Source organism: Cygnus olor, chromosome 4 (genome assembly GCF_009769625.2).
Source record: "Cygnus olor isolate bCygOlo1 chromosome 4, bCygOlo1.pri.v2, whole genome shotgun sequence".
Lineage (NCBI taxonomy): Eukaryota > Metazoa > Chordata > Aves > Anseriformes > Anatidae > Cygnus > Cygnus olor.
The window spans coordinates 18,368,342-18,384,684 of record NC_049172.1 but is presented as its reverse complement, the minus strand read 5'-3'; the positions used below and the strand labels follow the sequence as shown (position 1 = coordinate 18,384,684).

The following is a 16,343-nucleotide window of genomic DNA, read 5'->3' as shown; positions in this document are numbered from 1 at the left end:
TATTCTCCCTAGCTCAGGCCATAGCCTTACCAGAGCCATTAGTCTAAAAAAAATAAAAATAAAAAATTATTGCTCTGTGTACATTGAGCATGTCAGAATTTGGAACAGTTATTCCAGCTCTCCTGTGTCATATATCAGTATGTGCAGTGAGTGGAAGGTATCACTGTATTACAATCACCACATCTCCCTTACTCTGCACGGTAAGCTAGGAGTATAAGTCATAGCACAATACCAACTTACAGTTTTAAACTCTTATTTTTCATGCATATTTGTAGTTTCTTAGGGGCTATTTAATTTAGTGTGCCAAAAAGAGCTTGAAACTTTACAATATTTATGTTGGCAATGTTAAGATTCTTATCGTAAGAAGTGTGTAATCAAAAAGCACTTGGAAATAAACAATGAAATTGAAAAAGTATCAGCATGGACTGTATTTCCTTAAAACTCTGGAAATTTTGGAACTTGCACCATGTTGGTAGGAGGCCTCACTGGGAAGTAAATCTCTGTGCATGATGAGGTGATAGAGAATAAACAATCTGTATGATAGTGTTTTTACGGTGTCTCCTCTGTGTGTTTCCAGTGAGAGCTGGTAGCTTAGCCAATAAAGAGAGGGTCTCTTTGCAAAGCCGGTGTGGTTGGATACTCTATAGCATACTAAATCAGTTAAAGTAGAGGTAACAACTAAGGTGGAAGTCAAAATAGTGTCTGTAGGGAATTGAGACAAAAATGTTTTATTCGGGTTTTTTTTTTTCTTTACATGTTAAACTTGACAAAAAATATTGATTTTACAATAGGATGCATTTTCCTTTTTAGGATCTACAGGACTGTTTTCGAGAGCAGATACGACTTCAGGCCCAGGTGAGACTTCTGGAACATCGTGTGAAACAGCAGCAGTTAAAAATTATACAGCTCTTAGAGAAGAAAGAGATACAGTACAGTGACAGAGGAGATGAAAACAGTGCCATTGACTTGGGAGGAAAAAGACAGTATTCAGGTTAGAAATGAAGCTATTCTTTTCATTTCCGTTCATTGTAGTGATACCCAGAAGCTTTAGCACAATTAAGCCCATTGACATATTGTTTTGTAGCTCACAGAAAATTGTTTGTTTAAAGCACAGTATTCAGCTGTTACCTAGGCCTGTGTTCATCTCACATAGTATAAATCAAATCTGGATTGAAGAGGTTTATTTATTTATTAATAGCACGTAATTGAAAAGCAATCAGTGAACAATACATTTAGAATCAGTATCAGCAATGCAACTGATAATAGTTTGGTGATATTCTGGCTGTTTTTTTGATCTGGTTGGTGATCATCTTCAGTAAATTTCATTACTGATAATTCACTGTTTAACATTATCATTTTAGAGGCAACTATCATCTCAGAAAAGATAGTTTCAGATATTGTACTCACACACAGAGTTTGTATACTCACATTCCTATAAAGTCAGTGGTTATCTTGGTCATGTTACCACCAGGGGGTTGTACAGACACCCTGACACCTATGATAACTCAGAAGAAAGCCATGCTTGCTACAAAGAGCTATACCTTTCAAGTGGTCGGGAGTAGAATGTGGTAAAATGGTTTGCTTTTACTTTTTGTTTATTTTAAGTGAGATATCATGATGGAAATATTACACAGGAGCTGTATGATCTACTTTGTCTGTTGGTTTCTTAATAGATTTTAAGATGGCATTTTTGACATACAAAGCCCAAAAGGATTTTAGGGGCTTAGCTATCAAAAACAGTCTTTTCTTTCTCAGCTGCAAACAGTAGTAAGGTTCCAACTGACGTTTCTCTCAGTATAGAAGAGAACTGTTTAAAGGAATACTATAAAAAAAGCAATACCTAACCGTAAGATGCTAGTATAGTTAACAATACCAAATAATAATAATAATAATAATAGTAATAATAATTGCAATAGATAATTCTAGTGGTCTGTTCCACATAAGATGAAACCATTTCCAGACTATGCTGGTTATGGGGAAAATATGGCTTTTGTGGTTTTGCACGTTGAAAAGAACTGGTTTCTGTTACAAAAAGGCAAATCATGCTAAAGAATTGCAAGTACAGCACCTCTGCAATCCTGAAGCTTCTGAGCATTCCCATCTAAGAAATTCCTAATGAATTCTTAATTATCTACTAAATGTGGTAAAACTCTTGTTGTGCTGTAGAACATACTTGTCCTAATAACTCTTAGAGTTACATCCCGAATGATTTAGCTTAATACAGCTAAGGCAGATGAACAAAATGACCAGGAAGGCCTCAGAGGACGGAGAGATTACTAAATGCAACTACCTAAAATCTACAGTGTTCTTCTAACAGAACATTTTGAAAACTGACATGTAGAAGTAGAAGCTGTTCAGTACACAATTACTAATTTCCCATTTCAAGATGCTTAACTGCCAAAAATTGGCAGCATATTACGGTCTTAGGTCGAATTGCTAACAGTCCAAGGAATATTAAAATGTCTTTGGTGTTCTGTGTTATCACCAGTAAAGACGTTCTCCATCACAATAGTACTTTTATTCCTTTAATATTGGGGTATATTGTTTTATAATTGCTAACCCAAAATTAATGTTTGAATCTAGCTTGAAAGCTGAGAGCTTGATTCCACTTGCAGAATAGCTTAAAGAAGGAGTTTTAGAAATTATTTGAAAGGCAATGGGATTAAAGAAGTAATATGTTAGAGACTTTTGTAGTACAAAAGACAGCAATATCCCAACATATATTAAGTTCTCCATACTCTGCTAATTAAGTAACTCATTCGAAAATAGGATGTCTCTGCAAAATAGGAAAAATCATGAAACGGATGGACACATGGCTAGCAATTTAATGACCTTACTTAACTGGAAGTTAAGATGCTCAACATCCAAGTCCAAACCCCAAACTGATAAAGACACTCAAAACAAAACACCTGCCATGCACAGTCCTCTTGTTTAATACAATAGCTGTGCAAGTTCCGATCTGTAAAGTCCCTGAAGCATCCATGTTTACACAAATAAGCCTGCAATTGTGATATCTGGATCTCTTCTATTCTTTGTGTTGCAAAACTGTGACTGAGTTAGGTTCAGCTCCAGACTTCACGGTTTCTAAAATACTGGTTTTAAGTTGGTTTTATTCTGGTGGTGATCTAGTCTCTCTGCAGTGGAAGAAGGCAGTGTGTTAACCTGTCATTGCTGGAGTGAGGTCCAAACTCATCTCAAATAATAAAAAAATCCCAAACAATAGTTGGATTGAAAATACAATTTGGGGGTCTGATTCTTGGATGGCGTTGCTTTCTAGTTGTCCAGCACTAGAGAGTCTTAACTTCTATAATTTTTAATAGCCTTGCTTGAATATACTTGTAGTATTTATGCTTCTGGAGGAAATCACAACATAAACCAAGGCATCACATATAATAAAACACCACTAAAATAAAATTGAAAGCAGTTATAAGTTTGACTTTAAATTATTTATATTATTTATTTACATATTCAGCATCCTAGAAGACCTTTTTATTATGGTTGACTTATTTTTTACTGGAAAGAAATTGTTAAAACCACATTCAGATGAAAAGTCTTTGTCCTTTCTTAGTGTATGTCTCAGTTTATTTTCTTAAAATCTGATTCTGGATAACAAATCTATGTTCTTGTTTTCAGTTTCTGCTGATTCCTTCTCCTCCCCTCCCCCCCCCCTTTTTTTTTTTTTTTACTTTCCTTATAGCTTGGTAAATGTTTTTCCCCGTTGACATTGCATTATTTCATTCAAGCTGCTGTAGCATTTTAATGTCAACAGAGCTGGATAATTTGGAGTTAGACAGTGAGGAAGGAATTCCATAGTATATACCTGTTTAAGATCAAAATGCACTTAGGTATTTTGCTAACCTACTAAGAAAATAATGGACACGCACGAAAAAAAAAGTATTTCTGCAAGCCAGTCAAACATTCTCTGCAAAGACATCTTGGTTGTTATTTAAAGTTTTTTTTTCTGTTTTTTTTTTTTTTTTTCTTTTTCTTTTTTTTCCTCTTATAGTTTGTTCAAATCCTGGCATAGTTTGTTTTCATTATAAACCGTTTATTTTTTCTATGTCTAATCTTCACTGATGTTTTCACTAAGAAGAAATATAATAGTTCACAAAGTTCCAATATGGCCTGGAAGTTCAGCCAACACGTTCATAAAGGATTCAAGGAAAATCTTGCAGTTAATAAGCTCTACTTTTGCCAGGAAAAACAGAAATGTTGAAAATTATACATCTTTTCTGTATGACTGCTTGATGGTACATACCGATTACATATAAACAAAGAATTCCTTTCATTTCTTAACTCCTAGAGGAAAAAAGATTATGCAACTACATTGCTGTTACATTTTCATGAGCTCTGAATTCTGTCATTGCTCTCATTAAAACCAACCCAAACCAGACTTAAAAATTAGTATCAAGTCGAAGTGGTATGATTTTAGACGTACATTGCGCTTTTAGGGGGATCGTCTTCTGTATATTTGCACCTGTTTGGTACAAGGGACAACAGTATCACGTCCAGCAATTGTTTCCTCCTTCTAACACTGGTGATTCCATACTCTCCTGTTTGGCAGTTCTCCTGTGGGCTTTGACACAGAAGCACATCTTTGTTTTTGAAGATTACCAAGCGGTTTATACGTGGAGAAATTATATGATTGTAACAGGATTCTAATGTGGATTATACCATTGTAAATTGGAAGTGGCGCCACCTAAACCAGAGGAATTATTTTGCTAGTCAAGTGAAGACAAATAATAGTGTTTTATGGTGGAAAAAAAGATTCTTTCATAGAAATGTCAAAATAATTATAGCTCAATAAAGTTTTAAAGCAACATAAATACAAGAAAATGCCAAAAAGTCATAAAAAATGTATTTGCAGAGGTATTTGCTTTCTATTATCCAGGTTCATATGTGACTTTTACCTGACATGGCTTGATTTCTTTCATTGACTTGTTTTCTGGTTTTGCCAGTAAGTATAGGATTAAAAGAACTGTGTCCAATGGATGTTTTATGAACAGATTGTGCTGAAATCTACAACGATGGCCACAAGCAAAGTGGATTTTATAAGATGAAACCTATCCAGAGTCCTAATGAATTCCTGGCCTTCTGTGACATGTCTGAAGGGGGTGGTTGGACTGTTTTTCAGAGACGTTCTGATGGCAGCCAGAATTTGATAGGTAGGTACTAGACTTGGTCATTAAAACTGGAAACAAAGTGGAGAAACATAAAACCAGATGGAACTAAGTTAAACATTAACTTTAGAATTATATGAAGTTATTATGTCAGATAAAAAGTAGGAATAGTTATTCTGTGGGACAGCCTCCAGATGAGGTATCACTTCTGGCTCTGTCACAAACTCTCTGTATGATCCAAATCAACTCTCCTAGGTCAAGTTAACAAAGTATTTAAGTAAGATCTAATTTCATACTCTTCATACCATCCATCTTGTTGGACTTGGTGCAGCGTGCACAATGTTAGACAGAAAGACAAGTCAATACAATGTCCTTGAAATAGGAAGACATCTCTTCTAGTTTTTCTGACAAGTAGTGCATTTTACATAAGGACATTTCAGTGTCAAATGTATTAACTATTTTTGGAGCAAGGACTCTTAATGCCAAGCAAAGGACTACCTTGTGTTTTGCAAATAGTAAAATGTAAAAAGTATGCAAGCAATATACTGGAAATAAAATACTATTGGCACACAAGTATAAGAGAAACCCATCACAGAGTAATTTGTATTTCATAGTGAAATGCCTCCAGGGAAGATAAAATGTGTGAGCACTTGATATGTGGACACCTAAGCTCCTTACCTTTGCCAAGACTCAAGCGTTTAGAGGGAATGCCCAGAAGTGAAATTTTTGGTGAAATTTTTATATGTTATATATATATATGCAAATATTAGAAGCAACAAGAAGGTTTGTAGGACATCTGTTTTGTCCGATTTGCATTTCAGATATCTGCATCCTTCTGTGGATCTAAGGCTTGTTCAGCCTGGAGAAGAGAGGGATTCAGTAGGACCTAATAGCAACCTGTCAACCTACAAGGAGATCACTAAGAAAACTGAGCTGTTTGAGAAATCGTTGAGAAAATAGGCTCCTCACAATAGCGTCTCTTGGGCGTATGAGAGACAATGCATATACATTGAAAGAAAGCGTTCAGGCCAGATATAAGGAAAATCTTTTTCACTGTGGGAATGGTCAAGCAGGTTGCCCAAAGGGGATGTGAAGTCTCTTCAAGACCTGACGGGACAAAGCCCTGAGCTACCTGGTCTGATCTCATGGCTGACCCTGCCTTAAGCAGGATATTGGGCTAGATGACCTCCCGAGGTTTTCTTTCAGCTCGAAATATTCAGTGATCTATGATTGTATGATAAAATAAATATTCAAACATACTTCTTTGGTTACTCAAATAGTAATTTATGCTCCTTTTCAGAGGCTGGACTGACTATGAAGAAGGCTTTGGAAATTTTGTTTTGACAAATGGTGAATATTGGCTTGGAAATAAAAATCTTCATTACTTGACCAGTCAAGGTAAGATTTGTATTGTGACAATAATCTTCTATTGCTTCTGTTTCTTTGTTCTTTCCAGGCCATTTTTTGTTAGCACAAATCTTGAGTTGTGTTGTTTGTCTGCATGGACCTCTGCAAAGTTTCAGAACAAAATACATTTGAATATGTATTGAATATGTATATAAATCTGTATTGGAATAATTCTAAATTTTTCAAAGATGAAGCATGTGAATAAAGACAAACATAGCAAGATATGCTTTAATGAGCATAAAGAAATAAAATAAAATCAACGCAATATGCTGTGATGATACAGATAAGATTCGTGAAAAAACATCATGAGTATTTTAATATTCTACTATAATGCTCTGCTCTGAGAAGTAGTGAGATAGGCTAGTTTAACAAAAATAATTGCTATTGTCTTTTCTTTAGGGAACTATACTTTAAGAATTGATCTAACTGATTTTGAAGGAGAACGGCGTTTTGCACAATATACAAGATTTGGAGTTGCAGGTGAAGAGGTAATTAAATATTAAATAATGACGGGGAGGGTTAATGAAAATGTAGATTCTATAGACAGAGACAGTAAACATATATGTTCCTTTATTTTCATAAAGATTTACGTAAAACCTTATTAACTTGCATTCTTTCTTACAAATGCTTGAAATTTTCAAATATGTAATAATAGTCATTTATATGGATAACTGATTTGATTCTTTCCGTAAGTTGGATGAATTTTTTGTTCTAGAAGTCATGGATAAAAGCAGTTTTTCCATTTTCATTTATATTTCTAACAATAACTGTACACAATGTTCTGATTTGTTAATATGTACTGAAGACTAACTCTAATGTTTTTATGTCACTTATGCACAAATTTATTGACAAATTTTACCCCTGGTAAGCATCTGTACAGTCCCACATTAGCTAGTATGCAGTGCTTAAGTGCCATGACAATTCTGGGCATATCAATAGTAGCGAATGGAACAATGGAACAGGTTAGTTTCTTCTGTGTGGTTTCACTCTTTGATATGCTAAAAGCTAAAAGACATATTGGATTACTTTTTTTTTTTTCTTTCACGTTTTTCATTAGGATTCTTACGAGATGAGCTGTGGTGAATATTCTGGCACAGCTGGTGATTCCCTGACAGGGGGGTTTCATCCTGAAGTAAAATGGTGGGCTGATCATCGAGGAATGAAATTCAGTACTCGAGACAGGGACAATGACAACTATGAAGGCAACTGTGCTGAAGAGGAAAAGGCTGGTTGGTGGTTTAACAGGTATTTTAATTTCATACCTGTATTATCAACTATTCTACTACGTATGTATTCATACAATAATAACACAGTCAAAGATAGGATATGCATTGTTTATTGTAAATGCAGTCCGTCCTTGACCCCTACCAGAGATCTCAGTGCTGATAATACCAAGACCCACCTTAGAAGTGCCAATACATACTGAACAGCTCAAGGTGTCTGTGAAATTTGCCATTTCGTTTGCATTTCATTGCCTATTTGCCATGGGCTTTGGCCATCTTTGTTATCAGACAGTAAGGAGGAGACAATTTTGTCCCTTTAAGGTAACGTGTTTACACAAGTAGGTCATGTAAAGTTTGCAGATGTATCCCTGCTGTACTTCATTCCTGCATTTCTCCTTTGTTTCACTAGACCAGATGCAGCAGTACTGACGAATGTCTGATGAGTTAAGCTAGTGCTGGGTAAGAAACCATAGTTTTTTCACCTCAGTTCACAGCATTTCATTCTTGTTATTCTTTCTATATCAGATGGGAATGTGTCCACTCAGTTTCTCTCAGTGCACATGACTGGACTAAGAGGAAAAAAATAAATAAATAGGGTTCAGTAAAAGAATTTTAAGACAATCCCTAAATACAAAATAGCAATTCAAAAGAAAGGATAAACCTTAGCACCGTCTGTATAGGCAGCTATGTTGTTTCGCATAATTAATTAGATAAATATAGCCATAAAGAGAAACAATGTAATATATCTGTGTAATAGATAGCTTTAAAATACAGCTCAGGGAAGCATACTACTCTCTCACTGTGATCTCAGTTCACTTGGCAAGAACTGTCAGGCTGGATCAACTCCATTGTTTCTCTCTGTTGTGTCATCCTTTGTTTCTGTTTTTTAACTCCTCATTTTCCAACTTCTGTTTCAATAAGTAGTCTTAAGCTGTGAACAGCTTAGCTGATAATGAGGTAGCTATTAGCTCAGTGTTTCACGATTAATTAATTATTTAAATATATTTCAGGGATGGTAGGTTGGTAGATTGTTTGAGAAATATAGAAAAAAAAACGTAGACAATTTTTTTGCAGTTTTCATAAAAGATAAGACATAAAAGAGAAAAGCAATCATGCTGGAGATACTTTTCCAATGAAATCAGAACTTTTGTGGATTTAGAGGAATGTCTAGACTTCAAATAGCACAAAACTGCGATACCATGACATGGAGCTTATTAACAGTGAATCATCAATCACTTATAGTCAACTACATAAATTTTTTTGTCTTTTAAAAACTTTTTTTTTCTTTCCTTTTTAATTTAATTTAATTCATTTTTTTTTAATATCAGATTGGTCCGGACAGAAAAGTGATCCCTTTGCAATAGTAACTGTAAGGCATAACTTGACAGATGAATACCTTGTAGTTGGTGCTACATAACTACTAAAGATAGCTGACTCCTACCAGGCTAGTTCCTATTATGGCTGTGTGTCTGACACTGTTAAAGGGACAGTCTGTCTGGATAACGAAAGTGAGTGACTAGTAGTGTTATTCCACTGTCTTGCTACTGGCTTTTTAATGTTAAGCTTAATAGAAAACTGAATCCTGCAAAATACTAGAGATTTTTGCTATTCTGAAATCCTACCCAAAAGAACAGCACTGGCTGGCCCAGAGAAAGTAAAGCACCCAGAACACAAATATGTCACGCACAGATTAGCAAACATAGAAGGAATTAGTGTTCTTGGCTGGTTTGTATAGGAGCTCCCAGCTATGCAGGAATTTTCTGTAGCCAGCTCTATGCTATCTGGACTAATGAAATATAGAAATGCCCAGATAATATGAATACCAAGGGACGTGATACAAGTGAGGCACAGGAAATAGCTCAGATCTCATTTAAACCCTCTGGTCTTGCTCCAGCTCTGCACTTGTTTACTTGGACTTCTGCAGAAGAACGGTTTCTCTGCATGACTTTGTAAGCAGAGATTTGCAGCCTGGATGCAAGTCCACAGTACCACCTTCTCACTGGTACTACACCCAGTTCATAGGGCTTCCTTCATCCAAGATGCTGCACAGATCAGTAGGTTCAAAATGGTAAAATAAGAGCTAACGAGTCTGTTTGGCCATGAGCATGTTGTCTCCCCCAGCACTCCCAGTTCTCCCAGAGAAGCAACTCCATCCCTCTGCATCTGTCATACAGTTAGTATATAACTCAGATAAAATGTCCGTGGATAATTGAGAGTTGGCTGTGCTTCTGAAACTATTGCTGTGCAGTTTTTTGCTTTAAAAAATAGCCTACCAGAAAGAAGAGAGGAACATAGGCTAATTCAAGGTGATTATTGACTTGTGAGTAATGAATGTTGCTTCATATCATATCGCATGTCCGATTATTTCTTTAGTATGTCCAGTTACCCTCAGCCTGTATCGAGTCTGTTACAGAATACTGTATATTCTTGGTCTTAATGCCTCCCAGCACTAATTACGAGTGAGTACTGGCTCATATTACTGGTGATAAAATCAAACTTTTGACTGTTTCCAATAAAGAAGTAGAAGAAAGGATTCAGTTGATCTAAATACCTCTTACCAATTATGATTCTTCTAACAAAATCTGTTTTGATTCAAAGTAAACAAAGTGCCTGCTCAGTGCAGGATTTGTATGGCTAGAAAGGCTGTGTCAGCTCTAATACAAGTTTGTCCTTATCAAAAACAAAGTCACTTTTGATATCTTCAGTTTATTCTCAACCAGCTTATTACCAAAATCCAGGTTAAAACTTAAAAGCAGTAATAAGCATATATGTAAGAGAATTTTCCTATGAGACTTTTATCACTGTTTCTATTTCAGTTCTCAAAACCTGTTGTTAATAAAGTGTAAGCAAAGCCAAAGGGGCTAGAATTTGCCAGTAATAATATCCATAAGGTTCATTTGGACTGTTTTCTGTTTTAATATTTTCTGAAGTCTGCTTTTGAAATCCGTTGTGGGGGGACAGTTAGACATTAACAACACTAATAACAAAATACTGAATTGGCAGATAAGCAAAGCAGATTTATTAAAGTGTGCTGCAGAAGAAACAACCATTTTGCTCTCCATATAGACACACAAGGATCTATATTTCCTCCTTCTCATAGAAATGCTAAATGAGTATCAAGTTTATGGTGGTCGAGCCTTTTGGATTTTGATAGCTTTTAGCAGCATGTTTAACAACTGTAACAACATTTCTATTTCAGTGTGTTTACCAGCCAAAAGAATGTAGTTTGTACAGTCAATAAAATGCCAGCTCTGATGATCCAGTAAAGTGGTACATATATGTTTAATTAGCTTTAGTAATATTATTGTTATTAATTATTAACAATAAAAGCATCACTGTATTTCTTTCCTAGAGTTTTGCTTGTTGTATGCTTTGCTGCTACACATGACCTGAAGGACTCTGAAATCACTCTCCACTGAAACAGATTAGCAGGCAAAACTCAGAGACCTACTGATGTCAGAAAACTTGTAGAAAGCATAGAAATAACTTTTGTTTCAAAGATGCTATAAGCACTTGCAATTGTCCCCTAATTAAACTGTTCATGTTTAGAGGGAACTTGAAGTCCACAAATGTAAATTTTTGCAGCTGTCAGACTGGGCTGTTAACAACATAGTGACTTTTTTGATTTGCAGAGAAATTACAGATGCTCTCCACTTTTGGACAAGAGGACTTATTTATGTTTTTCTTTACTTTTCCACCAGGTGTCACTCAGCCAACCTGAATGGTTTGTACTATAAGGCCCCTATACTGCAAAGACGGACAATGGAATTGTTTTGGTACACTTGGCATGGGTGGTGGTATTCTCTGAAATCTGTTGTAATGAAGGTCAGACCAGCAGACTTTGAACCTAATATTGTTTAAGTATTTTATTAGGACGATTTGTCCAGTTAATCTTTTAGCAAATCAATCCAAACTAAAATGGATGGGCAGATTTTTGCTTCTCATATATGCTTATATAAATCTGGAATAATTCCTCTGCAACCAAAAGTTTTATGAGACATAAATCAGAAGAGAATCTGGCCTATGAATTCATAGATACAAACACTACTGCTAATATGTCTACGGGTTTGTTTGTTTTAAAAAAAAAGGCAGAGTTTGCCTAGGAATAAGGACAGCTTCATAAACATGGAGCATTTTGTCTTGGAACAAGTTGCACAGAGAGGTTGTGGATGCTCCATCCCTGGAGGTGTTCAAGGCCAGGCTGGATGGGGCTTTGGGGAACCGGATCTAGTGGGTGGTACCCCTGCCCATGGCAGGGGGTTGGAGTTTAGATGATCTTTAGATCCTCTCCAACCCAAGCCATTCTGTGATTCTATGATTTTATGAAAAGTACCTACAAATCCTTACACTTTTTAATAGAAAATATATTGTCGCTGTCATGTCTCAAAAATTAAAATGAATTGTATGTATTGCACACAAAAATATCTAAATAGAACCTTAAGGCTGGTTTACTCAGTGGATGTACTTTCTCTAGAATGAACCAAGGCTTTAGAAGAAATTTGTTGTCTGTAAATTCCTCTGATTTATTTGTTGCATGTGTTGTGTACAGAACATATATAAAAAGCATAAAGATGATTCAGGAAACTGGAGGAAGAGAAGGGATGCTACAAGGCAAGAATCAAATGAATTTCTAGAGATTTCATTTCAATTAAAGATTTTCAGACAGTCAGTAATTATGCCTTTCTTCTTTTTGGTAACCAGATAGATATCCTGGACTTTAATACATTGACATTTTGGAGCTTACCAAAAGGTTTAATAACAAAAGCTGCAACCAATTTTAATGTGAGTTTTGCTTTGAACATAATGCATATGTAGAGGGAATTATATTTCACATGCAGTCTGGAATCTGGCATTTAGCAGTTCTTAGAGCTTGACTCCATAAATCCTTACTATCTTTAGGTATCTGTTAACTTCCACAACTCTCACAGTTTGAATGCCCTGTTTAGTCAGTTCTAAGTGGTTCTGCTTCCAAGCCTCTATCTTCTCCTTTTCTTCTGTCTTTCTCTGGGCTCTCTGGGCTTTTCCCCTTCTCAAGCTACAGATCCACATTTTTCTTGTACAAGAAAAATCATAAGAGAAACTCTGCCTAGCCATAGCTTTTGTGCCTAGCACCACAGTAGACTGTAATAGCCAGTAATAACAAAAATTACTTGTTGATGCATTCTGCCATGGAGAAGGATAAGTACACATCGCTAGAAAGTTACCTGATGAAATGTAATCCATTTCAGCTGAGCAGATACAAATGATGATTTTATAAAACCTGTGGATCTGAGACAAATTTAGACACTTTTCTTTTCCTGCTTTCACAAAATAGATGCTACTTTTTTATGGTTGGACTATAAATCTCTCTCCTCCTGTCCAAATACAGTATTTGAACCTCAAGACCATTTTCAGTCAAGATTAACATAACTTTTGACAATCTACCAGCCAACTCACATCTATATCTATATGAATACAAGTCAGCTGAATGAGAACTCTCTGCATGGCCGTTGTTCCTTCCATTTCCATGCTCTAAAAACAGAAGTTGGGTGAGAAGCCTTGAAATAAGTGCTTGGAATAAGGGATGCAGGATCTGTAGAACACTGGGAAAAAAAGAGAGGTTCATATAAAACAGTACCTCACTCACTAAAGTAAATTACATCTAACCAAAAAATGGAAGTAAAGAAAAAATGGGGTTGAGGCAGCTAAAAAGAATATTGTCATGTAAAAATAACATTGATAAAGATTTGGAATACAGAGATTTTTCGGTCTGAGCTTTTTGTGATAATAGGAGGTTTTCTAGATCATACAGCCTTTTTCTTAATGTATCAAGAGATACTCTGCTAGAGATTTCCAGTCTTTAGCACATTCCTGTATCCCTGCACGAGTGGACCAATGGATAGCTCTACAACTGCTTATCTGAAGCCTTAGTTAATCAGTTAAACCAAGTTAAATTCTCTATCTGACAAGAAGACACCCTGGCCTATGTATGTATGGGTGTATATACGTATATATGGATATGTATATATTCAGCATTCAATGTCTGATATGTATCCAATCTGATTAGAGAATTTAAAATGTGTTCCTGCATAACTCTATGAGCAAGTCTATAGGTTTGGGTCATTAAAAATACAATGTAAGTTTTGGAGTGGTTTAAAAACATATAAGTACAGTATTTTGTATCATGACTTTCAAATTCTTTTGCTACTCTAGGAGAAATATTTAATTCCTTGCAAAAACACGGATAACATTATGTTGAAATTGTAAAAACACCCTTAATTTTTCACAGGAAAATGGAAAGATTAGCTCATATATTTGGAGAGTATTAAGACAGATCACATAACACTTAATTTAAATGAAAGACATAGAAGATTTAAGGACAAGAAAGTTGGATGTCTAGCATGGACTTTTGCTAATTTGTACAAATTGTTCTCATAAAATCTGCAGTATTTTTGTTGTTGTTTGTGGCAACATAAATCCATCCTCTTTGTTCATGAGAATGTTAATGACATCTTCCAGCTGAGTGAGGGGTGGAATATAATTCTTATATTCTGATGTAAAATTTGACCCCCTTTTCTCTATTGGAAATCATAAAATGGAGGAACAAATCTTTCTTTGTACATCTCAAAATGCATTTATACGTTTATTTGGACTGAATGCTCTTCAGAATAATGTCTTTGGCATCCTAGCTGTCTGAAAAGCACCTAGCATATTGCTAGCAATACACAAATACAGTTTTTAATTCCTACCACCTCTCTATGGTCTTTTGTTGCGCCATGGCTTTTCGGCTCTATGGCTTTTTCTTTGTTGATCTTTTTGGCTACATAAAAAACATGTGAAAGAGGTGTTGTAATTCAAAATGGTCATATAATTGTTCTCAGATAAACAACCTCTTTATTTTCAAAGAGCAAATTTAAATACCTTCTGGAAAAGAGATTGCAGCATAGAAGAGAAACCACGAGTATTCTTTTATTTGCCTGGCATGTCCTGTTGGTAATTATTTATTTCCTTAACAAGTATGAACATGTTGTAGGGGAATCTTTATTCTTACAAGATAGAAGAACAAAGGCCAGTTGTTTTTTTTTGTTGTTGTTGTTCAGGCATTAGAACAACATAATAACTCCCAAATAGCTGAAGATGAATACATATCTCTTGATATAAATCATATAACCCAAAAGAAGAGGAAGAAGAATCAAGGAAATAACAAGGAAACTGTTTTGTCAGTGATTATTTCATAAAGAACATAATCATAGCTACAAGCAACATGCAATCAGAAGTGCCTCTTCTTGTAATACTTGTTCAAGGGATACATCTTTATATTTCAATTGTCTAGTTCCGTTTTCTTCCATTTGCTAAACATTTTGGATATTAAAACAATGGAAACCATAAGCCCAGGTGAATTAAATGGATGGTAAAAGAGCCTTATGTGCTACAACACTTGTTTTTGCTACAACATTTAGTACACGCTGACAATGAGCTGAGGCCTACTTCTGACCTACTTCTTTCCAGTGGAGACTTGTCTCTTCAGATCTACTGTCTGTGTCTCCCCAGCATACCCCAAACTGCTATTTCTAACACCAGCTCTTGAACCTCTTCTTTAAGTATAACACTCTGTTCTGTCAAAGCTACTTCTTGCTGTTAGCAAAGTGGTATATATATCCAGAAAAACAAATTGAACCACAGTTTGAACATTCCTATCATGTTTCTTTAATTTACTCCTCATTAGCTCAAGAATGAAAATGCAACTTTTTATACTTTTTTTTTCACTTTTTTTTCCTAGCTTCAGTAGTAGGTGCTCTTTGGCAGTTGTGAAAGAGGTAGAAAGAGCAGAAAAAATACCCAGGAAAGTATTCCTATCTAGATTCCTGTATCAAGATTTTCAAACGTTTCTACTTATTTCTGTCTTGTTTTCTTGTTTGCTTTTTGTTTGTTTCTTTCTTTCTTTGTTTTAATTGATTATTAAAGGTTAAAGTAGAAAGCAAAAAAAACAGAGCTATTCAACACCAGGAGGTACTTTGAAATAAACATGACTGTGTGCTTGCTGATTCCTCAGAGTATATCTGAGAGCCGGAAAATCAGCAAGGTTTCAAGCATTCAGCCAAACTCCATATGCAACAGATGTTTAGAGAGAGAGAATTTATCATTTTCTGTTAGTTACAATGGTTGTTCACCTTCTATATAAGAAGAGAATATGAAACTTTACAGTGACAGTGGCTCTTCAGTGCTCTATTACCTTTGCTGAAAACATAGCATTCATGAAAAGTCATCTTTTGAATACTCTGGGGCCCTTTTCAACCTTTGTTTAGTGCAGAATGCAATCCAGCTTGTCATCACTACATCTTCAGTTAACCAAGACAGTTCCTCTTAATCCTACCCTAATGCTAAATAGATTGCATCAAAAAGAGTGTTGATATTCAAATATTGATTAATCAACCCTGGGGCCGATATCATGTATTTATTTGCTTCCAAAAGAATCAAAATATGGCCTTTGCAAAAACAAAACAAACAAACAAACAAAAAAACAACAGGAAAAACAAACAAGCAAACAAAAAAACCTGTAGCTCACTTTTCTCTGCAGTTCCTCAGCAATTAACAGTAAGTCTTTTTCCTGTCT

General features: G+C 35.4%; 1 protein-coding gene across 1 annotated transcript in view; it reads left to right on the top strand.

The window, feature by feature from the left end:
* The window catches only part of FGL1 (fibrinogen like 1), a 29,269-nt gene extending 13,026 nt beyond the window's left edge, over positions 1–16,243 (top strand). Inside the window, exons 4-9 of the mRNA XM_040556955.1 lie at positions 811–991; positions 5,007–5,169; positions 6,421–6,518; positions 6,927–7,015; positions 7,585–7,772; positions 11,452–16,243. Coding sequence (XP_040412889.1) covers positions 811–991; positions 5,007–5,169; positions 6,421–6,518; positions 6,927–7,015; positions 7,585–7,772; positions 11,452–11,611 — 879 coding nt within the window. The 3' untranslated portion in view covers positions 11,612–16,243. The remainder of the gene's footprint in view (positions 1–810; positions 992–5,006; positions 5,170–6,420; positions 6,519–6,926; positions 7,016–7,584; positions 7,773–11,451) is intronic.
* The last annotated feature ends 100 nt before the right edge of the window (positions 16,244–16,343 follow it).